This window comes from Bos javanicus, chromosome 3 (assembly GCF_032452875.1).
Source record: "Bos javanicus breed banteng chromosome 3, ARS-OSU_banteng_1.0, whole genome shotgun sequence".
Taxonomy (NCBI): domain Eukaryota; kingdom Metazoa; phylum Chordata; class Mammalia; order Artiodactyla; family Bovidae; genus Bos; species Bos javanicus.
In genome coordinates, this window is record NC_083870.1 from 89354512 (window position 1) to 89380043 (window position 25532).

General features: G+C 43.0%; 1 protein-coding gene across 9 annotated transcripts in view; it reads left to right on the plus strand.

The window, feature by feature from the left end:
• The window catches only part of DAB1 (DAB adaptor protein 1), a 1337206-nt gene extending 1313823 nt beyond the window's left edge, over positions 1 to 23383 (plus strand). For 7 of the 9 annotated variants that reach the window (XM_061411800.1, XM_061411797.1, XM_061411794.1 and 4 more), the window contains 4 exons: positions 2686 to 3234; positions 6828 to 6955; positions 7310 to 7420; positions 20247 to 23383. In XM_061411800.1, the coding sequence (XP_061267784.1) occupies positions 2686 to 3234; positions 6828 to 6955; positions 7310 to 7405 (773 nt within the window). In that variant the 3' untranslated portion in view covers positions 7406 to 7420; positions 20247 to 23383. The remainder of the gene's footprint in view (positions 1 to 2685; positions 3235 to 6827; positions 6956 to 7309; positions 7421 to 20246) is intronic. The other 2 variants (XM_061411799.1, XM_061411803.1) reach the window with 1 other exon arrangement.
• Positions 23384 to 25532: the final 2149 nt, after the last annotated feature.

Consider the following 25532-nt stretch of genomic DNA (forward strand, 5'->3'; position numbering starts at 1 on the left):
CCATGAATTGCAGCACGCCAGGCCTCCCTGTCCATCACCAACTCCTGGAGTTCACTGAGACTCACGTCCATCAAGTCAGTGATGCCATCCAGCCATCTCATCCTCTGTCGGCCCCTTCTCCTCCTGCCCCCAATCCCTCCCAGCATCAGAGTCTTTTCCAATGAGTCAACTCTTCGCATGAGCTGGCCAAAGTACTGGAGTTTCAGCTTTAGTATCATTCCTTCCAAAGAAATCCTAGGGCTGATCTCCTTCAGAATGGACTGGTTGGATCTCCTTGCAGTCCAAGGGACTCTCAGGAGTCTTCTCCAATACCACAGTTCAAAAGCATCAATTGTTTGGCGCTCAGCCTTCTTCACAGTCCAACTCTCACATCCATACATGACCACAGGAAAAACCATATCCTTGACTAGATGAACCTTTGCTGGCAAAGTAATGTCTGTGCTCTTGAATATGCTATCTAGGTTGGTCATAACTTTCCTTCCAAGGAGTAAGCGTCTTACCCGTCAAAGTCAATGGGAAAATTAGAAAAACGAAGTTGCAGAATTCTTTGTTGTTACATTGAAGTCATTGTATTATTCTGTGACAGGCAACATAAGCAAGCTGTCAGCACCAAGCCTCTTCACCTTTTGCTACAGAGAGATATAATGATTTTAAAAGAAGCACAAGTGATACTTTATACCATAATAACAGAAACAATATAATTTCCACTTATTAAGTGCTCACAACGTGTTAGGTATAGTATTAGGTGCTTCACAAAATCCCTGCAGGGTCGATATCATTATCTTCATTTTAGGGATAAGGTGATTGGTGCTCAGAGAGGAAAAGTAGAGTGTCAGTATGTGTCTCATTTCCTTGCACTAGGACCAAGGTGATCTGATAAGGGTATTGTCTATTTTGTTTGTTGCCACTCCTGCCTCGTTCCATAAAAGTATTGAACAAATTAATTAGCAGGAAGCCTGTGTTTCTGTATCCACCCTTCTGGAGCCTCCTCTCACCTTGTAAGGAAATGGACTGGCTTTGAAAGTTGGCTGCATCTCTTATGAATCAGTTGAAGGGCAGGTGGATCTGGGGCTAGCGCATGGGTGAGGCAGCCCACGTGTCATTTCTCTGGGTTCACCAGAGTCATCAATGCAACCCAGGTCATTTTGGAAGCTGCTAGGAAACCACACATCCACCCTCTTTTTTCCTGGTCCTACCGTTCTGTACCTGCAAATTCCTTCTGGTGGCTATAAAAATGCTTATTCTGAGAGATCAGTCTTCATCCTCTACTCTGCCTACACTGGCCGTCTGTCTCCTGGGCTTGATTGCACCCTGAGAAGGGCGGGAACCCCTGGAAGGACATGGGAGTCTCCTCCAGGCCCACAGTAAGCTAAAATATCTGATGGTTGGACTAACTTTATGGACTCTGCTAAGATCAGAAGTCAGTCTTGGCCATCTGGGCGAGGTAGTAGGGGGCAGTGGAGAGAATGCTGGTTCTGGGGACAGATAGCCTCAGTTCAGACCCTGATTTCAGCTTAATGTCCACTGTGTGACCCTGTGCGAATTACTTTTCCTCTCTGAGCACCAATCACCTTCTCCCTAAAATGGAGATAATGATACCTGCAGGCATTTTGTGAAGATGTGAAGCACCTAATGCTATACCTAACATGTTGTAAGCACTTAATAAGTGGAAATTGTGTTGATTTGTTATTATGGTATAGAGCATCACTGTACTTTTTTTAAAATGATTATATCTCACTGTAGCAAAAAATTATGGTAACGTAAGTGAGTACCCTCCCTGGAGTTTTGCAGTGACCCATCTGTGCCACGGTATGTGGTATTCCTAAATAGATTACTAAGCTACATTTTTTAATCTCTAAGATTGGTATAACAATAATATATAATAATACCTAGAACTACGTTTTATTGCCTGTTTTTTACATATCAAGGAAGGTGTTAAGTAATTTTATAGGCTGTGATTCAAATCATACTAATGGTTAACATTTACTCAATATTCATTTTATGTCAGCCACAGTTCTCTATATCTTAAATGTATAATCTCAGTCTTTAACCCAACAAGGCAAAAGGTATTTTCTGCCCATTTTGCAGATAAGGAGAGGCTTAGAGACCTTCTTAAGCTCTCCCCAGATTCCACAGATAAGAAGTGGCAGTCTGAGTTTCAACCTTGGTCTCAATCATGTTGCACACGGTTTTGATGTGGAGAAGGAAGATGTAGCCTGATTTTACAACAAAGAGCTTGACTCTTAGCAGAAGCAATGGGGATGCCCTCATTCTAGCAAGAAGGGGAAGCAAGATTCAAACCCAGATGTGCCTGTTTCCAGCACTCTGCCCTTCCCACTGAGCACACTGGTTCCTGAGCTGTATGATGTCAGAAACCTTTAAGAATGATAAGACTGTAACTACTCTAAGAACTATACCATTATTATTAGTACCCCCAAATGCCTGCCTGGCTTGCTCCCTCACTGCATTCTAGTTTCTACTTACAAGTCATCTCCTTAGAGCAGTTTTCCTGATCACAACTGTAGAAGGCAGACCCCGGGAGAGCAGGGACTTCTGTTATACTCCCCTTTGCAACCTAGCACACAGCCTGAGACTGAGTAGTCACTTGATACCTTTCTGCCAATCACTTGACTCCCTGAATGCTTCTTGCCCAGGGCTCCTGACTCTTCTTTTTCACGCCTGCAGGTTATGTTGCTATGGGCGCCGTCCTCCCATCCTTCTGGGGCCAGCAGCCCCTTGTCCAACAGCAGATCGCCATGGGTGCTCAGCCGCCAGTCGCTCAGGTGATGCCGGGGGCTCAGCCCATCGCATGGGGCCAGCCGGGTCTCTTCCCTGCCGCTCAGCAGCCCTGGCCCGCTGTGGCCGGGCAGTTTCCGCCAGCCGCCTTCATGCCCACACAAACTGTTATGCCTTTGCCAGCTGCCATGTTCCAAGGTCCCCTCACTCCCCTTGCAACTGTCCCAGCCACGGGTGACTCCGCCAGGTCAAGTCCACAGACCGACAAGCCCAGGCAGAAAATGGGAAAAGAAATGTTTAAGGATTTCCAGATGGCCCAGCCTCCACCTGTGCCCTCCCGCAAACCTGACCAGCCCTCCCTCACCTGCACCTCAGAGGCCTTCTCCAGTTACTTCAACAAAGTCGGGGTGGCACAGGATACGGATGACTGTGATGACTTTGACATCTCCCAGTTGAACTTGACACCTGTGACTTCTACCACGCCATCGACCAACTCACGTGAGTGTCCTTCTCTGGAGACATAAACCCCTGAGAACAACTGATGCCTTGTTTCTGCTGTCAGAGAAACCACCTCAGTTGCAGTCAACAGGCCTCTTTGTTTATATCACTACTATTACTACCACTAACAATAGCCTCCCATTATTAGATGCCAATAATATGTACCTTCTCCATGCTTTATATGTGTTATTTCCATACTCTAACAATGCTTATGGCAAGTTTTGTTAGACCTGTTTGACAGATAATGAAAATGAGATTCAAAGACAAAGAAAATAGACAGAAGGGTAGAACTGAATACAAGCCTGTTATTTTTCTAGCATGTCACCCGCTTTTTCTGTTTTCGTTCATTCGCTCCTTCGTGTGTTCATGTATGTATATCCCAGCTCTGATACATAGTTTTGGGTATGGTTTATTGAACTAAAACTGAATGGAGTACGTGCATTTAAATTTTTTTAGGAACAAGGATAAAAAAATTAGAAAATTAAGATCAGAAGAAAATGCAGGCCAGAGATAGAGCAGTTGTAAAGCCTCCCACAACAGGTAGAGTAGCAGCCAGAATGTGGCTCAAAGCTTCACGTAGTCAAAGGGAAAAACAAATTAGTGGTTGTAGCAGAACACTCTGGAGTAGGAATCCAGAGAGCAGCTTGATTACGTCTTAGTTTTGTGCCAATGAGCAAGTCATTTTATTTCTTTGTGCCTCAGTTTCCTCAACTATCTCAGGCTAAGGATCATAAAAAGCATTCAGTGGTACAGGTACTAAAACATCACAACCCTCACAGAGTAGCAAGTATTTTTATCATCATTGTTATGGCACACCCAGTGGATTTACGCAGAGTCCTGGCCTGAGGTTCTAATCCTGCCTTCTCTACCCCAAGCTGTATCTTTGGGCAAGTGTGTGCTTCTTGTAACCTTCCTTGTGTCTTGGGTAGGATAAGTGAGCTGGCTTCGATAGCTGTGTGCCTTGTCCTGTCTGTGGCATTCCGTGATTCTCTCCCAACTCACCTTTCTACTGCCAGCCTCTGGCAAACCAATACCGTGCAGCCAAACAGAATCCAGATACACTGGGGTACACTGATGCCAGCTCGACACCAACCCAGGAAGGTGCCTGGTGATCCAGCCTGTGCCTTAACAGTTGATAAGGGGGAGGAAAAGGCTCATGGCACAGCGAGGTTGGCGTTTTCATTACTGTCAGATGATGCGGATCACTGCTTAGCAAATACCGTGAATTGTTAAAGAATTTAAGATGTTAACACAATTAGATAATGTCACTCCAGCCAGGTCCAGGATGCTGCTCTGAAAATGAACCTCTTCTATGGGTATAAAGAGCCTACTTCTTCTCAGGCCGTATGATCTACATGGTGGGGGCATCTCTATTTACTCCAACTCACAAGGTTTCAATGAAGAATCATGAATTTAAAAAAAATGAAACGCTGAAGAAATGACAGCCATGCATAAATAAGCAAGCATCTTTTGAAAGCAAATGTCTCTCTTTCAAGGGGCTGGTGTGCTAACTACATATAAAAGAGGGAAGTGTAAATTCTCTGAGGACAGGGAATATGTCTTAGTCATCCTCGTGTCGCTACACTTTTTTTGATGCTCCTGTGGTATCTGGCACATGGAGGTATTTTGGAAGGTTGTAGAGAATGAAGGAAAATGAACAAAACAAAAGCCACTTAGTAACTCCTGTGTTTCAGAGCAGGGCTTGGTATCCTCGGCACTACTGAGACTGGGGGCCAGATAATTCTTCATTGTGGGTGGTTGTCCTGTGGATTGCAGATGTTTAGCAGCATCCTTGACATCTACCCACTGGATGCCCAGTAGTCACATCCTCTTCCCCTAGCCTTGATGACAAAAAATGACTCTTGATAATGCCAAATGTCCCTTTGGGAGTAAAACTGTCCCAGATTGAGAACTACTGTTTTAGAGTATACAGGTATTCTATAAAACCTTCTAAAGGTTAAACACTTACATAAACAAACAGTTTTGCATCCCACTGATTACATCCAGTAAGTATGAGCAGTATACCTCTCAGTATTGATGGCTTGGTCAGATTCTCAGCCTTTAGTAAAAAACCACATCAAAGTCACTTTGGAATCCAATTTCACTAATAAATATTAAGTGTGTGCTGCATATCAAGGTGTTTTCACATAAACTATCTCTTTAAACCTACTTCCTTTTAATTAAAAAGAATCCTATGTTTTAAAGAAAATGAGTGCAGCCGATCTTTATATCCTCTGTCCGTCAGCATCACCTTTCAGATGTTTTGGGTGGAGAAGAACCAAAAGTGATCCTCAGATAGAAATAGAAAAGCGCAGTGGGGCTGAGCAGTATCAGGTTTGTGCTAACTCCCGGGGCTCCTGCTTCCTCACAGTTGTGTTAACTCTGAGAAAGGCACTTCATCGCTTTGAGTGGCAGTTTCTCCATCAGAAGAAGACAGCAGGTACAATAACACCTGCAGTGTTTATATTAGAGGGCGTGATGAATGCAAAGTGCCCAGCCCCGTGTCCAGCTCACGGACACGCAGTAAATAACGTCATTCTAAAGACGTTAGAGTTACAGAAGCAACTCACTAAGTTTTATAATCACTCACTGTCTGATGAGCAGCCAGATTTGTAAATTCTGGGAAGTAATGGCAGGGAGACCTTATCAATGGCTTTTGAAGTTCAACTAGTAAATCAAGTCTTCTCCTCCTCCCCCTACCTTGGGGCTGAGCCAGTGAGGAGGATTTTCCATGCCAAGTTAGAAATTATGGAAAGGAAAGTGGTTTCCAGTGGCATATTTATTATAAACCTCTGGAATAAAGAAGACAAGGAAATTGTGGGAAGATCAGGACAGAAAACGCAGATCCTTATGGAGTGAGGAAAAAAGCATCAGCTGTGAAGTTGCCTTCAGCCATGTCCATTTCCCCAGATCACTGAGACACTCTTCATTCACACAGGTTTATCAGACAACACCTTCGTGCCAGGATACAAAGCCTGTTTCCACCTCTTGCCAAGTCTGAGACCTTGAGCAATTTAGCAACCTTCACTGTCCTTATCTGTAAAATTGGAGAACCCCTACCTCAAAATGGCTTTATGAGGATCACAGATATTACCTGTGAAATTTGATGGCCTCTGATACATGGAAGGCATCCAATAAATGTCACACTGTCCTCATCTCTGTTTATTCTTCTTGAAATAATTGTATGAAATTAAGAAAGAGAAAGAAAGAAAACTATAGTCCAGTGGGTCTCAACATGAGTCTGTGGAAACATGGAGTTTCTGATTCAGCAGATGTGTCGAGGGTAGGGTCCAAGAATGTGTATTACCAACAAGTCCCCAAATGTGACTGATGCTACCAGTCCAGGGAACATCCCTTGAGGACCATTGCCTCACCCATCCCTGTGGACCAGCTCCTCCTGACTGTCAAGTATGTGAGAGGACAGGATAAATAGAGAAGAGAGATTAAACTGTTCAACTGATTTGACTTGTGATGGGAAGAGGTGTCCTGGGATTTGACTCAAACATAACCAGATCCCTGGGATTTCCGGGGGGTAGAAACAGTTGCCTCTGGACACTTAGGATGTTTTCTCTTTTTGCATGGTCTCCATGTAGCTCCAACCCCAGCCCCTAGACAGAGCTCTCCATCCAAATCATCTGCATCCCATGCCAGTGATCCGACTGCCGATGACATCTTTGAAGAGGGCTTTGAGAGTCCCAGCAAAAGTGAAGAGCAAGAAGCTGTAAGTGACCAGTGTGTTCTGAGTTTTTTTTGTTTTTTTGTTTTCCATTTAAAACTTCTGTATCTAAAATGAACAATGCATGAGGACGCCTATGTAGAAAAGAATGCTGACTCAGACTCAGGTTCTAAGGGGTAACTAAAGGGGTTTTTTTTATGTTCAAATGAGCAGCTGAAAACTGCTATCCTTTCATTACATTGTTGCAAATTCTCGCATTTGCAGAAGTGGCATCCTCTCAATGGAGTGCTGCCTTCTTTAAAATAATGGGTGATATGTGTGCATGAAAATGTACCCAGCTGTCTTATATTTTAAATTACTGAAAAGAAAAAAAAAAAGTGTTATCTTCTTGTGTTCTAGCCTGATGGGTCACAGGCCTCATCCAACAGTGATCCCTTTGGTGAGCCCAGTGGGGAGCCCAGTGGTGATAATATAAGTCCACAGGCCGGTAGCTAGATAGCACAGGTCTGGGTAGGTATCTGTCCTTTTGATCTCCCACCCTTAAGCCATTGCTCTCCCTTTTGCTTGTTCATTGCCTCTGAAGTCGCATCCCTGATGTTCGCACCATCATCCTGGCCTGAGCGTATCCCTGACGTTTGCATCATCTCGCCTTGCCTGGTGTCTGTTTTCCACCTTGTTTATCCTCATGGATGCATGACCTTTGACATGTATTGGGAGTAGGGGTAAAGGTGAGGAGTGGGGAATGGTCATACTATTTTATTACCGATATGTTCTGAGTTGGGGAGGGGTGGTGAGGCATGGTCAGAGCTGCTTTAATGTGGATTCAGTGTCTGAAAGCATCAACATTCTGAGATGCACACATTCTTTCTCAGTGAGATGTGGTCCAGATGCTTAGACCCCTTCAGCGGTGTGTCACAGAATTTGCCTACACTCCACAGATCTAAAAAAAAGAGAAAAAAAAAATCACCAACCAAACACACTTCAAGAAGGCAGACTAAGAAACAAAACAATCAGTGCTTGAAATAAAATTGATAGAGATGTGAGATCGTGGTAGCCTGTTCTGTCTGGCCAAAAGAGGCCCTGCACCCTTTCTGACATGAAAGTGGAATTCAGAGCTGTGAAAATGGAATTAAAAGACGTGTGGCATTCGCTTCTGAGGCTCTGCTGTTTGCACCTGTGTGACAGCCAGTGGTTTACCACCAAACCACTTCAGACTCCATCAGCAGCAACTTCGAGAGAGGTGTACTTACATTTACTAGAAGTGGGTTTAGGCACTTGAATTTCAATACATCTGATTTGATGGAAAGAAAGAGGGGCTGATGAAGCCAACTTTCCCAGGAGACAGAAGTACCCGCTTGTTACCCAGACATGATTTCTAAGGTCACTACTTGACAAATGTCTTCAATTTTCAGATGCTTTTCTAGTTTTCCATAAATGCCTAGGACCGCAAGGCCCTAACCGGCAGAGCTCCGTTTTTAGGCCTGAGTAGCATGGTCAGAACCATTAAAATGGTAAATAGTTTTCACTGTTCATAAATGGACTCTGAGGCTACCTTGGAATCAGTTGCCATTTGTGTATAAGTTATTTTGATGGTTATTGAAAGCTCATAGAGTATTTTCAAAGTGCGTTTTGTTCATAGATTTTATGATTAGAGAATCTCACATACCATACATTCTGCCACATTTCATTCACCTCAGTGCCGTATATAGCACACAAGAATACCATCGTGCCATGCAAACACCCGACTAAAAATGTAGTCTTACAAAGCTATGTGGGGGGCTTGTGATAATAGCCAGAGTCGATGTTCCAGGAAAGGCAGAAGGTGGAGAAGATGGGTGGACACCTTGGGAAGATGCCCCAGCAGGTTATCCCACCCTTTTCATAGTTCTGTTTCACATGCTCACCCTTGCCTTGAAAAATGTGATGAAGTAGGGGTGGCAAGAGCCATTTGTCAGCATAACAGCCAACGTCTAATCCTAAAACTGAACTTCTAGACAACAGAGATGACGGACAGCATTTGCAGATCGATGCCTCACACCCTCATCGTTACGAGTCTGTTCTGCTTGAGATGGTTGTGCAAGCTGTTTTGTGGGGCTTCAGCCTGCCGTGTTGTGTTTGATGCTCTGTCTAGAACCCCAGGCCAGGGCCGAGTTGTGAATGGATGTGGCACAGTCTTGTGGGAAGAGCTCAGAATTTGGAACCTGAGTTCAAATTCTAGCTCAGCTACCTAATAGCAGGAAATCTTGGGCAAGAACCATACTTGCTGTTGCGTCTTGGTGTGCTTATCTGCTGGCAGGGCCTGGTGTATCCATTACCTTAACTGAGATGGCACGTAGAGACAGACACTCAGTACTCAGCTTAAAAATCTGGGTTCTGGAATAAGAGTGAATTCAGAACCTGGCACTAGCACTGATGAGCTATGTGACCCTGATGAGATGTCATAACAATTCCCTATCTTATTTAGAAAGACAAGGATAAAAATAGTCTTCCTCATGAGGTTATTATTTGGACTAAGTGATATGTCTGGAATTCTTAACACCACATCTGAAACACGGAAAGTAGCCAAGCTGTTAGTTGCCATCAGCAACACCAACACCAATCACCACCACCCCAAACCGTCATCACATGTGCTCAATAAACATGGTTCACCAGTCCCTTGGATTTTATACATTTAGCCCTTGTGTTGAATACATTCCACCGTAAGGACCCAGGCCATTGCCTGGGAGGTTTTGCTTTGTACTTTGTATTTGCAGGTAATTAATTTTCAATATGCCTTAAAAGAGCTTTGGGAGAAAAAGAAAAACCCTATTTCCTAGTTCTGTGGCTCACCCTGCCCCTTAATCAGAATGACCCCTTTTAGGGCCTCAGGGGCCAACTCTCACTTCTCCAAACAGAGCAGCCTTATCTTAAATTCACATGTAAATCATAATAAGTAGTTCCCAGCTCCAAAGGAGGGCTGGGCTGTAATCTTCAATGAAGCAGTTTTCTCCCTTTGAAAGCTTAGTCTGGCAATTTCATAATGGCCTATCAAGGGTCACATGCCAAGAGGCCAGTGCCAGCCTTGCTGACACATCCCACGTAGCCTTAGCCTTGCTAAGACACTATGTAGTGATGGTGGTGGTGGTTCAGTCGCTAAGTCGTGTCCGACTCTTGCGACCCCATGGACTGTAGCCTGCTAGATTCCTCTCTCCATGGGATTCTCCAGGCAAGAATGCTGGAATGGGTTGCCATGTCCTTCTCCAAGGGATCTTCCCAACCCGGGAATCAAACCCAGGTCTCCTGCATTGCAGGCAGATTCTTTACCAACTGAGCTACAAGGGAAGCTCCCAAGACACCCATGACGGAAGTCCAAATGGGGCTTCTGGGCCTGTCCTTCAATACAGCACAAGCCACATTTGATCTTTCTGTCTCCATTCCATTCAGCCATCCACCCAACCGGAAATTTACTGGCTGCAATTTCTTAGCGCCTTTCCAGGCATTTGGAGAAAGGATACACCATGCAGGGCAAGTTATGTCCACAGCTCTATTTTCCCCTCTGCCTCCATGCAGTTGGGAAACAGGAGTCTCAGCCTTATCACCGTTGCAACCATTATCACCAGCTGCTTTTTATTAGCAATGCCCGCACAATTCTGAGTAGGTAGGGGTGACATCTGTTGATAAGTTAAAACCATATCACACCCTTGTAAGAGGAAACAGACGGCCTCAATCGTTGCAGGTGGACGCTTTGGGGCCAATCTCAAACAGCATTTCTGTTTTAGCAATAAGGGAGAATATCTTCAATTATTTCATGTTTTCCCCTACCCTCCCATCTGGGAGAATCACGTGTCTGTAAAAGACTGGGTCAACAAGGGCGCAAAAAAAAGAACCCAAGTAATATTATAATGGCTGGTGTGGGAATGGCAGGTAATTTATACTCCACTGATGTGTTGCTAGAGCAATTTTAAGGGCGAAATGTTAGCTTTTGAGGAGATGAAAGAAAAATGAAAACATTTATTTGGTTAAATAGCTAAGTAAATAAACTGACTATCAGACTTCCCCAGCTGTCAAGTCAAAGTAGCATCTGTAACAATGGAGAATTGTTTGGTCTGTCTCCCTTAGTAACAATAGATATTGCCATAAATAATAAGTCACTGTCATTTTTTTTTAAGACCAATCTTCATAGTGGGAACCCAAGACACATAAAATATAACCTGATGGATTTTTTAGTGTTCAAGGGAAAGAAAAGCAGAACTTTAGACGCTTTGGGAGAGAGATTTGGGGAAAAAAAAAAAAAAAAGGAGAGAGTGCAAACAGATGCCTAGAGTCAGAGGACTTGGGTCTGAATTATAGTTCGTAAGCACATGATCTTAGGTGGGACCTTAGCTAACCCCTGGAACCCCACTTCTCACACATAGATGAAAATGAATCATGACAACAGCTCCCTCCTCAGGCTCTCCTAGGATCCGAAGATATCATGAGTATGAGCTTTGAAAGTAAAATAGCACATATTTGGCATTATTATTACTATTATTCTATTTAAATAGAATCACATAGCAAAAAGCCTTAAAACAGAGAACCACAGAAATGGAAAATAACCACTTCTTTCCATGAGCATAGTGGTGCTCTGAAGCTAGTCCAAGCCAGCCTGGTCCAGGCAGGAGATGGGAAAGCCTGGCTGAGGGCAGCGGTAGCCAGGTTAGAGACGTAGGCTTGATGCCCAGGGACAGGAAAAGATAGAATCAGGAGGAGGTTAAGGCTGAAGGGAAGTGGGAAGAGAGGAAGCAGAGGCCTGCACTAGGAGACTCGCCGGATGCCTGCCTGTTGGGGATCGAGGCGGGGCCGGGAACTATGCTAAGAACACAGAGCAGCAGGCTTGAGCAGAGAAAAAGGCAAGTTTACATTGGGAACAAGTGTTCTTGAGGTTCCTTTGAACTTCTAAGTTCAGATGCTGGTAGACTGCTGAACATGAGACTCTGGAGGACAAAGGCCCAGAGATGGAGATTTCAGCATGATTTTCAGCCCCTAGAGTAGTGGGCAGAGCTAGAATCCACTGATCATTTAGACTTGAGTTCAGCAAACACTCTGTGAACAATGTATGCTTTGTGGGCTATCCGGGTCTCTGTCACAGCTAATCTGTTCTAGTGTTGTATCAGGAAAACAGCAAAAGACTGCATAAGGACTGGGTGTGGTGAGTTCCAGTAAGACTTTATTTACAGAAGAACTGGCAGTCACTAAAATGGGCTGGTGGGCTGTCCTTTGCTGAGCTGAGCTAGATCATGCTCATTGTTTCTAGAATCACCCTGCAGAAGGTAATGCAAGTAACCTTGCACTTACTACTACTAATGACATAACTTTAAAAATCAGCAGTGTGTTTATAGCGCTTTCATTAAACATCACCTAGTTCAATCCTCAGGGAGACACTCTTAAGTATTTTTATTATTCCTGTTTCACAAATATGGCAGGTAAGGTAGAGAGGTTAATAACTTGTTGAAATCACAAGAATCACATGTAAGGAGGCTAGGATTTGACTCTAGACCCTGATTAGAGAACTTAAGAGCACTCAACCAAGACCAGGACACCTGGGTTTTAGAAGCCTCTGTTTGACTTAATTGCTTGTGATGTGAGGCATATGGCTTCATTTCTGGCCTTTGGTCTTCTCTTCAGAAAAGCAGTTACTCAGGCCCTTCTAGCTCTTACATTCTAGGACTTCTAACTTGTCCAGTGTCACCCAGCTAGAGCATGGAAGACCCAATCCTTAAAAAGTGTCTTCCAACAGCAGCCTTCTCCCAGGTTGTCCTTATTCCCACCTAATGAAGGAAAGGCCAGAAGTCCCTGAAATGCAGTGACTTCTTTAGGTGTTCCGGTGACTCTCCATGTGAGATGTAGGACCCTCTCCTGACCACCAGGAGCCTACTCAGAACAGGCCCATTTGCTTTCGGCAGAGAACAGGCATCAGCAACCTCAGTGCCCTCATCTGCTACAGGACAAGTTAAAAAAAAAGTGATGTCAACATGCAAAGCAGATTACTTGTGCCCGTCATTCGTCTTACTGGGGAAGTGCAGAGTTGATCAGAATGAGTGTGGACTTCCTGGGAACTCAAATTGTGCACCTGTGTTCACCAAGTGGGTTTTGGCACCGTGAGGCCCCTGGAAGCAAGTGCATTTGGCAGCAACTTCAGTCTCTAAGGTATTACCATTATATCCATCCTTTGTTTTGAAGGCTTTCCTATCCTAAAAGCCAGATTTTCAGGCTGAAAGTAGTCAGAAAGCTTTGTCATTTTCCCTTTTCTTTGAATAAAAAAAGAAAGGAAGACTCCTGCCACTTGTTAAAATTCTTTATGTCATATGAGCTCGTTTATTACATGTTACATGCAGGACCACGATATTGGTGTTACAAGCCCCATTATAGAGATGAAAAAACCCAGGTAAAATGCCTGCTTCAGTTCATACAGGTAGTTAGGAAGATTGCGGGAGTCTTTGTGGCTCTAAACATTTTTCATGGATTTAGATGGCACTTTGAGTTCTTTCCACCTTAGTTTTATTCCATGGTTACCATCCCCCTTTTCACTTTGCCAGGCTAGGAAATGTAAGACCCTGTGGTAGGCCTACTGAGGTAGGCCCCAGTGTTGGGGCTTTAAAGACCCCGAGGCTGAAGTTGCTGCCTAAGCAGGGCGATGCTGAGGGCCTCAAGCTTTGGCTCACCTCCCAGCTGCAGTCTGACCCCCAGCTTGGCTCAGCGTGGCTCTCACTCCCCAGGCGCCCAGGATGGGGCAGATAACAGGCTTGCTCAGTAACCAGATTGCATGGCGCGTGACCTCACGTCCAAGACCACCTTTCTCAGCATGCTGCGTCTTTTCCCCACTCATCATCTGTTTTGAACCAAACTTTGCTTAACGTGGCCAAGCTTCCCCAAAACACAGTAAATTTAAAGTGAAGTCATAAGCACAATTGAAGTGGCTTTCCAAAGGGGCTCATGAAAATGTGGGATTGAAAACTATGTACCTTTGTACTTCAAGCCAAATGGCTGGGAAGAGGTAGGGAGGGGAATATGCACGAAAGGGGAGTCCAGACCCTGGGCTGCCCCTCCTGGCTCTCCACTGTTTCCTGTGGACTTTTGGTAAAACACCCCTCACATCCGGAGGCCTTTATTTCTTCCTGCCGGAAAGGAACTGTCAGACTGAGAGCCCTTCTTGCTTTGACATTTTACAAAAGGGATCACATGGCAGTGGAGAGGACAGTGGGCTTAGTAAAGACCTGGGTGTGTTTACATGAAACGCTCGAGAAAACAAATCTAACCTACAGTGGTCAAAAGCAGATCAGTGTGGCCACAATGGAATGAGGGGCTGACTGAGCAGGACATGGGGGCAGTTTGTAGGGTGAGGAAATGCTCTACATCTTGATGGCTTTGTCACAGTTTATGAAACTGTACACTTAAAATGGGAACATTTCATTGCATGCAAATTACACCTCAGTGAAGTTGATTTAAAAATAAGAAATAGGTAAATTCATAGAGATGGAAAAGTAGATGAGAGACTAGTTACTAGGAGTTAGGGGTCAAGGGGACTAGGAAGTCACTGCTTAATGGGTCTATTTGGGGTAAAGAAAGAGATTTAATAATGAATGTCTGTAAATTATATGCTTAAAAATGATCAAAATGGCAAATGCTTTGCTCCAAATATTTTACTGCAATAAAAAAAAACTAAAAATGTAACAAAGGTGATTATATCCCCATTCTGCCCTGTGCTGGCTGAGTGACCTTGGGCCAGTCACCAAACTCTAGGGAGCCCTGCTTCTTCCCTGTAAAAGGAGCTAGGAACTCCCAGGGTACAGACTCTGTGATGTCTAAACGAGACCATGGCTGTGATCAAGGAAAGCCCTCTATAGACTCTAATTTTGTTTCTGTAAATATATAGTCTATTAATACTCTTCATTCTGTGATTCTGCTTGGTTGTTCGGCATGAGCTCATACCTCATACTTAAAGCCGTCTGCAGACACACGGAAGTCTCTGCTATCCACAGGGCCCTGCAGCCAAGCCCTTTAAATGTACTCTGCATTCTTTCCACATAGTTTCCCGGGACAGATCCTGTGCCATTATTAGGTCTCTTAACAGCCCAGTTACGATATGAAGAAGTGTCAATGAAGGAGATGGAATTATTAAAGCCACCTGCCGGTGATTTTTAGGCTGAAAACCATCTTCTATAAAGGAAGGATAGAATCACTCACCCAGATAGAAGAAGCCTTACCATTTTGGGAGTAATTTCTCTGTGCCAGACTGTGTGCTCAATGTGTGTTTTCTCCTTCAATTCTCAGTGAGGACTTCTAGCCTCATTTTACAGATGAGAAAACCGATACCCAGAAGGGTTAAGCAACCTGCATGGAGTTGTAAGGTTACTAAGTAGGTGACAGTGGAAAGAGAACATCACATGACAGCCAGGAGCCAGCCCAGCCCTCACAGCTGGGCACTTGGTGTTCTATTGCATGTAAACAGTTTCACAGATGGGCGTCAGACAAGGCACCGTGGTGGGTCAAGGCCCATTCAAGACCACTCAGTAGCCATGGCTGCCATGAACATCATCCAAGCTCCAAAAATGACCAAACATTATTCGTTCCTGGCCTTAGTCTTACTCTGTGCGTCCTGCCTCCCAGGTAAGAATTATTAAGATAATCATGCTTCCTGAAAGCACCTAACCAAGAGAGACCCTCCCCCTAAACATCTAATATGTTTAAGCTTAACCCCATAGGAAGCCCTTTCTAATCACTTCTTCCAGACTTGCCCTTGGTTCCCCTCATTGCAATGAGCAATAAATCAAACTTGCTCAAGTGCAAGTGTGTTCCCACAGTGCCTGTGTACCACAGGCAGTTGGTAGGAAGAATACCAGCCTGGATCTGCCCGATTTCACATCAGTGTGCATATACTCTCTCACTGCATCTCCCAGAACATAGGGTATTCAACTTACGTCAAAGGCTAGAGAGTTGAATTGTTTTCATCTTTACTGCATGGTTTCTATCTATTTTGTTGTCCTCTAGAAACAAAGGTTATTACTATGCCAGATTCACAAGTGAGCTTATTAAGGTTCATAAGTATTTGCCCACTCCTAGTAAGAGAAGGCAACAGCACCCCACTCCAGTACCCTCGCCTGGAAAATCCCACGGATGGAGGAGGCTGGTGGGCTACAGTCCATGGGGTCGCTAAGAGTGGACACAACTGAGCAACTTCACTTTCACTTTTCACTTTCATGCATTGGAGAAGGAAATGGCAACCCACTCCAGTATTCTTGCCTGGAGAATCCCAGGGACGGGGGAGCCTGGTGGGCTGCCGTCTATGGGGTCGCACAGAGTCGGACATGACTGAAGCGACTTAGCAGCAGCAGCAGCAGTAAGAGAAGCAACTTTCCATTCACTCATTTACATCCTCATGCTCTATGTTGTAAGTAGGTGTGCCTGCCAGGTTCCAAGCTTGTGCTCAGAATGTGGGACACTGACGTGCAAGGTACAGCAGAGCTCATTGTGTAGACAGCACTAGGAGGAAATGTGATGGCAGTGTAGACGTGGGTCTCTGCAGGGCACTGCTGGAGTCCAGGAGCAGAGTGGTCTGCGTCACCTGCACAGTCCAAGAAGCCCTTCTATTTGGGCTGGCTCCAAAAGTATGAACCTATAGGTGTGGGACAAGGAGAGGTCCCCAAAGTGGAAGAAACTGTCTAAGCAGAGTCTCAGGGGTGGGAATCTTATCGTGTCAGGGGGACGAGGGGCTTCACTGGTGGCTCAGACGGGTAAAGAATCTGCCTACAATGCAGGAGACCAGGTTTGGTCCCTGGGTCGGGAAGATCCCCTGGAGAAGGGAATGGCAACCGACTGCAGTATTCTTGCCTGGAAAATTCCATGGACAGAGGAGCCTGGCGGGCTACAGTGCAAGGGGTGGCAAAGAGTTGGACACAACTGAGAGACTAACACTTTGGCTTTCAAGGGGACCAGAAGAACAGAGCGGAAGTGTGACCTAAAAGAGAGTGGAAGTAGATGAAGCCAATGGGAAAGGGAGCCACATTGGAAGGGCCTCATGGGTCATTCCGGTGGGGGGATGAGGGTGGGGTGTCTGCATTGTCCCTGGGGACTTAAGGAGCCTGGAGGGTTGTTTCAATCAGGAAACTGGTATGACCAAATCCTTTGCAGAAAGATCATTCTGACAGAAGCATGAAGAATTTTTTTTTGTTTTTAAAGCATGATATATGTGACCAGAAGGGTGACTTTTGATTCATGGTCTGGAAAGGGGCATTTATTAGTTCTAATGGTCTATGAGACTAATAGGTCTTATGTGCCCAGTGAAGGAACTTTGACCTTACCCTGTGGGTAATGAGGAGACTTTGAAGGATTTGAAGCAGGGCAGAGAGATATGGTCAGATCTGACAAAAGAAAACAACAGATATCAAAAATGTGCTGTGTTAATGTGTGATTCCATTTAGGCTTTTTGGAATGTCAAAAAATAGCCTAAAGACCCCATGGTGACCTTGCCAGAAGTCAGGTCAGAAATTTCTGGATCAAATGATTTCTTAGTTCCCCTCTAGCTCTTGACAGTCTTAAGATTCTGTAACAAGGAAGGTAAAGCTATTTCCAAAACGTATAATGCATCAGAGTGTCAGACTTTGGGATTATCTGCTGCTTGGGGTTTTCCACACCAGTGCTCCCCTTCATTAGTGGGGATAATTGAGAGTTGACTGCAGTCGTTACCGCTGTTGTGATGGGTATTTGAAGCTAAACTCCGGCAAGCAGGAGATGTGTGAATATTTATCTCAGCTGCAGAAACTTAATGCAGTGTGGCATTAATTACCCTGTCTGAGCCTGCTGTCTTCTTCTGTTTTTAGGTGTCATTCTCAGTTGAATAAATTAGTTTCCAAAATTAGAATAAAGCAAATGGTAGGGTGGGATCAAGGCAGCCTGACTTCTTAGGGCCTCCAAAAAGCCGAGTGAGCTGAGAAAGTCTACCCAGGAAAGAGGAAGCTGCATTCCGTGGCCCACAGAGCACAAGGCGGCGTTGTTTCCCACTAGTGGTACTTCACTACTTTACCCCTCCGCCTTTGCTCCACTCACTCCACCCCCAGAACACAAACACACAGAAAAAGTCCATGGTTAGGCTTACCACAAGTATCTGAAACATTTCAAGACATTGGCAGAGAATAAATTAGGTGCTTAATAAATCATCTTGCTGTAGCTTTTGCTCAGAATTTGATGCTGAAAGAATAAAGCCAGGGGAGAGTGTGTTTAGGGCAAAGGGATCAGAACAGTGAAAAAAGTAGAAACTGTATCCTAGACATTCACATTCATTCAACAGACCTTCATTGAGCACCCACTATGCTAATTCTGTGTGTAAAATGGCAGACAGAATGCACAGGTGGTAACTCAGAAGTCGGGCATGGAAGAATAAGCTTTCCTACTGTATGTCATCAGATATTTGGAAGAAGATTATACTTTTTTTTTTAACCTTTTCAAGGACAGTATGAAGTCCCATGGTTGGAAACCATGCAGGTTTCCAATTGACAAACTGTTCTATTACACAACTGGGTGCCTCCAAGAGTAGGAAGCTCCTTGTTCCTGGAAGAACACAGAGATGATGAGCTCTAGAAGAAAATATGCTGGACTTGATCTCAGGAGTCCTGGATTCTATTTACAGCCTGGTTACTAAGTAAGCTTGTGATTCTGGGGAAGCAAAAGCTCTCTTCATTGGGCTTCACATTCCATCTTCTTGCCCATCCCCACTTTACAATAAAAGCAAGCAATACAACATATTAAATCTATGAGAGGCAGCACAATGACTTTGAGTTCACACAACCTCTTTGATTTTCAGTTTTTACCTGCAAAATGAAGATGGAAAGAATAAAAGCCACTCCTGGGATGGTTAGGCAGGTAAAATATTGGGATGGCCAAAAAGTTCACTCAAGTTTCTCATAAGATGTTACAGATGAATTTTTTGGCCAACCCAATAAGACATAAAGGTATTTTATATAAATTCCAAAACACTCTACAACACCATAGCTGGAAGACTTTTTGCTTGTTTGTTGTGGGGTTTGTTGTTGTTGTTATTTAATGGCAGCTATTGTAATAAATGAGAAATAGCACTGGAACTTACTTTTAAGTCTCAAGTCCCATGTGACTTACTAGCCATGTGACCATGGTCAAATTACTTAATTTCTCTGTGCTTGGTTTCTCATTTGCAAAAGAGATAAATCACTGCCTTAAGTCACTACGTTCAGAAGACAATGTACTTGAAAATATGTAGCATGGTGTCAGACACATGGTAGAGCTACAGAATGCCAGTTCCATCTGTTGGTTCAAGAAAATAAGCAGTTGAAAAGGATCTATACCCACATAGCAGGAGGCAGGCTAATATACAGAATATGGCGGAATTAAGATGTCATTGTGTCCATTTAATTCTGGTACAAATATCCGAGAGTGACAGCATGAAAGTCAACTTTAACAGAAAGGACTGTGCATGCTTCAGACCAATATATTGACCTGATCTGCTTGGCCAGTGCACCCCGGTCCATTTCAGTATGAACTGAAGTCTGAAGTGACTTCAACGAGGCCAAACGCCATTTCCCATCTGCATTTAGATTGAATTTTTGCTGTGTCATATATTGGTGAAAACCTCGTGTATATCTTAGGACAGCCCCAGGGTTGCAGGCAAGTGACTGACCCAACCCGAAACTGCAGCAGGAGGGGATGGAAACAAGCCCTAGAAGCTTTTAACTAAGAGCTAATGGCGTGATTGCTGTTCTCTTGCTCTAAAGCATGCCCAGTCATCGCTGCTTGCAGAAACCAAAGAGCAGTTTGAGACAGAATTTCAGCAGTCTCGAGTGGACGTTCATAAAACTGTCTTGGAAAAACGTTGGCTTGATGTATGATCATTGTTACCATGTTCTGAAGAGCCTTTTCAACTGCTTATTTTCTTGAACATTCCTGCCAAACACTATGCTAGAGGCTTTATATATATTCTCTCTAATTCTCACAAGAACCCTGTAGGGTAAATGGAATTATTCCCATTTCATGGTTGGGGAAACTAAGGCTCAGAAAGTAAAAGTGTCTTGTCCATATCACACAGCTGGTCCAGCTCTGTCTGCTAGACCCTGTGATTTCCCTAACAGGCTCAGCTTGAAAACCAAGGGCACAACTGGGTGAGTTGTTCTTCTTAAGGATAAAAAAGGATGCCAAAATGACATGCACCATGACTGAATAATCCCAAAATAACCTAAGGTCATTCATCATAAACTGTCATCTTTCTGTTCTAATTCCAAACCCTCCTTCCCAAGCTGTCTCAGAAAACCCTATCAGGAAAAGAGTGGGTCTCATTTTGTCCCTCTGTCCGTAGGAGCCGGAGCCTCTCTATGCGCAGATCAACAGATGTAAGAAATAGCATCAGTGCGGGCTTGTGGCGGGTGCTTCAAGACTGGCATGGAAATCAGCATCGCGACAGGCTCTCTTGTATTTTTTCACCTCACGTCATCCCACGAAGAAATTCACGATTGCCCAATGGAACTCCTTTGGAAGAGGGAACTAAGAGGTTTTGGCAACCACTGGCAGAGGTCTATGGCAGCACAAAAACAAACTCACCGAAGTGTAAAAAACCATACCCAGCATCAAATCACAAATCAAGCAAGTGCTCACCCAACAAATGTTCCAGGCTCTCTTAGCGTGGGTTTAAGATGACCCAGTATGTGAAACCCTAATTCTCTTTTTATTTCTCAACCTGCTGACCACTGTAAAGACATCTGATTTGGAGTGACAGGCCTCAGAGAGGTACATCAGGGTTGGCACTGACATCATTTAGGCGAATGTAAGGTCTCTGTCACCACAAGATGCTCATTCGTATGCCTTTTCCCATAGGATGGTATAATTACAATGCTCCACAAGGCCTGGTCTGCCATTTTTTCCCCTTTCCTTTCTTTGTCATGTTTGAAGTTAATGAGTGTACAAATTTTTGTATTGCTTTTGACTTTTTTTTAGATATTGATTAAGAAATTCAATTGGGAAAAAAGAAAAAACCCTATATGAAATGAATTCACTTGAAATCATCACAAGACAAATAAGTGGCTGATGATTCTTTTTGATTAAGAATGTTGCCAAAACAACCCTTTAAGCTCTTCTGCATCCCGGTGAAGAAAGACAGATTGTGGTTTAACCTTCACTCTGTGAGTAGAAAAGGACATCGAATCCCATTGATGAGAAAGATGAAAAGTACATCTGATTTCCTCAGAAGCTCTAAACTCTTTAAGTCCAATAAAATGAGATTTTTTATTTTTCCGATATCTTGCTGCTGTGATGCTATGCAGACAAGTGTCTTCTCCATGTGCCATTTCAAAGAAAAGTCATTTGCCAAATACTTCTGGTACAATCCTGGTAATGTGGTTTGGGATTTTAAAAAGTCAACTTGCTAACGGAACAGTGGTGACATGAATATTCAGAGTAACAAACTGATTCTGTGGTCACAATGGTTCATCTCTATCTCTTTTTGTACATCAGAAAATTCAAATGGGATTTTTATTTTATAACTTAAAAAAAAAAAAAAACCTTACCATTAAACTCTTTAAATATTTAAGGGAAATGGCTTTAAGGAGTTCTAATGAAAAAAAAAAATTGCCCGTTTGTGTTTTTTTTTTTGTAAATATAAATGTTAATGAAAATGCTTTTTTAATAATGCCATTACACTGTAGAGAAGGTAGCAGATTGAGTGCAGAATGTGACAGACTTGATGGGTGGGGCTCACTTTCCAGAAACTACTCCGGAGCCTATGGTAGGAAGCTGGAGTTCAGGGACAACTGTCAGGAGCAGTCAGCCAATCAGCAGGTAGTGATCAGGAAGGGAGCACGTGACTCCAGCCTCTCATCTAAGTCTTTCTGCGAGAGTACGACCCTCTGTGTAAAACAAGAAATAGTTCATGCTCTGAAGGCCTGTCCTTCAGATTCTGAAACTCCCTCCCACATGTCCACTCCCACTGACCCTGTAGACATCACTGGACTGTTTGTACGTGAAACAGAAGAATTTAAGCTTCCTTTTTTTACATTTATGAGACAAAAAGTGCAGTGTTTGGTTCGTATGTTTAGCACATGATTTTCATAAAGAATCTATATATTTTTGCCCTACAGAGAATATTGTTCTACAGGTCAACTGTGTTTTCCTGATGTTCCTATGCAGTTACAGTATGTTGAATTGAATGGTTTAACACTAAGAAGAAAACTTTAAAGAATCATGGGATGAATTGGATTGGGGGTGGGGGTGATTATCCTTACTTGGTTTTAAAATTTGAAAGTAGAATTTACCTTGATATGATTGACTGCCATCAGCCTGTGTACTTTGATACTTCGTATCAACAGAAACTAAAATGATTTGGAAGAAGGTATACTTGGTGACCAAGGGAAATTTTGAGAAGTCAAGGTAATTGTTACTGTTTGAAGCCCATGTTTTACACCGTCAGGTCACTGGAATCTAAATGTTTTCCAGTTAAGTGGCAAATGTGCATTGCAGAATAGATGGACATGGAAGGTCCAAAGAACTCGAGAGCTGAAAAGGGCCATTACCGTCCTCTGTAGCTGTCACATTTTGGTTGACATGACTTCTCCAGGAATGTGCATACTTTGGATAAGCTGATCCTTCCATGTGAAGGGGAAAATGGGAGAGGTGTGATAACCATGAGAGTTGTCCTGAGACAAGTTCAATTGCGTTTTCTGGGGATTTGATGAGATAGGCAGTTCCCACGGGGAAGTAACTTAAATTGCTCTGTTGTCTGTGATTCTGATTCTGAACCAGTGGTGCTATCTTCTCCCTCAATATGGTTGTCTTGAGTTTGTCTTGCAGTATCACACCCTTCCACTGATTCTGCGGGTTGCTTCTGACACATTCAAAGTGAACTCCGGCCGATGGGGCTGTTTGAGGTACACCCTCTGGAGCTCATCTCATAGTGGAAAGTGACAGCCCAGTGGATTTGTCATCATTCGTTGAGTGTGGGTGAAAATGTAGCTGGCTCTGAACTTAAAATGGCCCCTGTAATACACTAAAGTGAGGGAAGTAAAGTCAAGACTTTAAACTGCCATCCATGTTATCATTGGCTGAATTCTGCTGTCTAATAAGCACTGTTTGGGGAACTCAGAACCACCGTATCCTATCCCAGGAAAACAGTGAGATTTCCAAATGAGAGCTGAGGTGCAGGTACCAAAAGGCCATGGGGAGTGTGCACAGTTCCAGTTAGACTGATAGAAAATCCACGTGTACAACTGTTAATTCCTCATCCTTCACTAGCACGAAATTTGTCACTTTAAATTTTGAAACCAGGGAAACACCACCTGTCATTCTGTTCCCATTCCCCATAGCTCTCTTTACATGCCTCGAGACTTTTTTGATAATTCGTACTCATCCCTGTGTCTACTGAATCCCCATCATGTAATGTACCGGGCACCTTCTTCAAAAAAAAAAAAAAAATGTTTACTCTGTGGGTTTGGTTCATTTCAATTTCTGTGTTCTGACACATATTTTTTTAATAAAGATGAGAAAGAGAAAATGACTGTTGCAGTACATTTCTAAACCTACTTTAACTTTACCTCAGACGACAGTTTGTTAACATATATGGACACGTTATTTTTAACTTTATGTACAATGCATTCAACAGAACAGCAAAATTTTTAGAAATTTTCCATTAATTTCTGTAACACACCATGTAAAACTGTTACAAATAAACATGTTTGAGAACAACACCTTAGCCTGGTTTTATTCCATAAGCTTCTACTGGAGATTCCATTGGACCAGGTGAAGGCCTGTTTTCCTGGCACAGGACCAGAAAAAGAAAGCTCCATTGAGGAGTTAGGTCAGTTTGTCTTCAGTTCAATTCAGGTACTGGCTCTGCTTGGAAAATCACAGTGAGGAATGAGGAGGCTGTTGTCAGAAAAAGCACAGCCTGTGTAGGTGCGGTGTTCAGACCACACTTAGCGTGGGACTTTAGAAGTTGGGAAAGACCCCAGGACTTACCCTATGGATTTGTATCTTCTTCTAAAAAATATAAAAAATAAAACATGAAACCTGCTAAACTGTTGGTTAGAAGACCAAGCTTAACCTAGACTGTCAAAGAATTTGCCCCGTAGTTCAAGATCATCTGCTGTAAGAGACCCAAAGAATGAAGCATTTATCTTCCTTCACATTCTGCACACAATCCACACCAAAAAACATGAAAAGAAGTCTGGAGCTGGACCTTGACTTTTATGTATTGAAGAACAGAAAGAAAAAAAGTGTGTGCGTATTTATGTGTGTATGTATATATGTGTATCATTTTTATTTTCTCTTGTTATTAAATCAGTTTGTTGATCCAGTAATCAGCCAGATTACAGATGATGATTAGATCTTTGGGATGCCAAAAAACACCTCTGTTTAGGACTGGTTATGTTAATGGTTGTATAAACATATGCCCTCAGTCTGGTGTCATTAAATAGAAAGTATTAAACAGATGTTACCACCAACTTGGAGAAAATGAGAGAAAGGATTCCAGCAAAATAAATTTGGACCAGATAGAAGGAACAACCTTCATACAATAAAAAATGGACTCAATTGTTAGAAGATGTTATAGAAGGCTTTCTGAATAAATAGTGCCTCATACTTGTTGAGCAGCTACCAGGTGCCTCAAAGACACTCCATGCTAGATGGCCATTGCCTTAGTTAATCTTCCAAGCGTTAGACATTATCCTCAACTTATAAAGAAACTGAGACTTGGAGAGATCAAATAACTTCTTCAGCTAGCCGATGGTAAAGTTAAGAAGTTTCTTTCCTCACAGTTGATTTTAACTTTTTTTAGAAAGCTGGATATTCACCCTTTTTAATAGTTCTAAATAGTCTTGTTGAAAAGCTTGATCGCCTATGCCTCTTCCCAGAACTCTCGTTGGTCTTTGGTAAATAAGTTTGATTTCTAAGTTCCTCCAGTTGAAAATTTAAAAAAACATGAGATCTTAGTGTCTTTAATATGTTGCTAACTTTGTAATTTCTTTTTTAATTAGCACTTTGAAAGGGTATGTGTCAGAGGGATTAAAAAAAAAAAAAATACACCTTTCTGCCCAGCTGGTTCAAGTTTAGCTGAAACCAAGAACTGGTGATTTACTTTCCCAACCTAAATGCATCTTAAAGAAGTGACAAATTAAAAGGTGTCCTATTTAACTGTTAGGCAGATGCCAAAATAAATCAGGCAGACATATCTGCTTTCATTTTGTGCTTGAGAGCAAACCCTTGTTGTTTTGACAGTAAATGGTTTTTGTTTTACTCAGAATGACAGTAGGAAAAACGCCTAGAATAAAAACAGGTTTCATTGAAATCAACCTTCAAAGCTTTGAAACCTTTTAAAAGATGTTTAAATTCAAGGGAATTGGAACAACAGTGCCTGAAAGATTTTTTTTTTTAATGAACAGATGTAAATGGCTTTCAAGCCATTTAGTAGCCAGTTCTCAGTATTTATGTTAAAATCTTAATAATAGCTGTTACTCTCATGCTGCTTCTACTGTATACATGTCACTCATTTTCTAGCTATCATTTCCAAATTTTTACACAAGAAAAGAAACAGGCTCCCCACTTTACAACTTAGGAAACGGAAACTTAGAGATGTTATGAAACAGCTATTAATTAACAG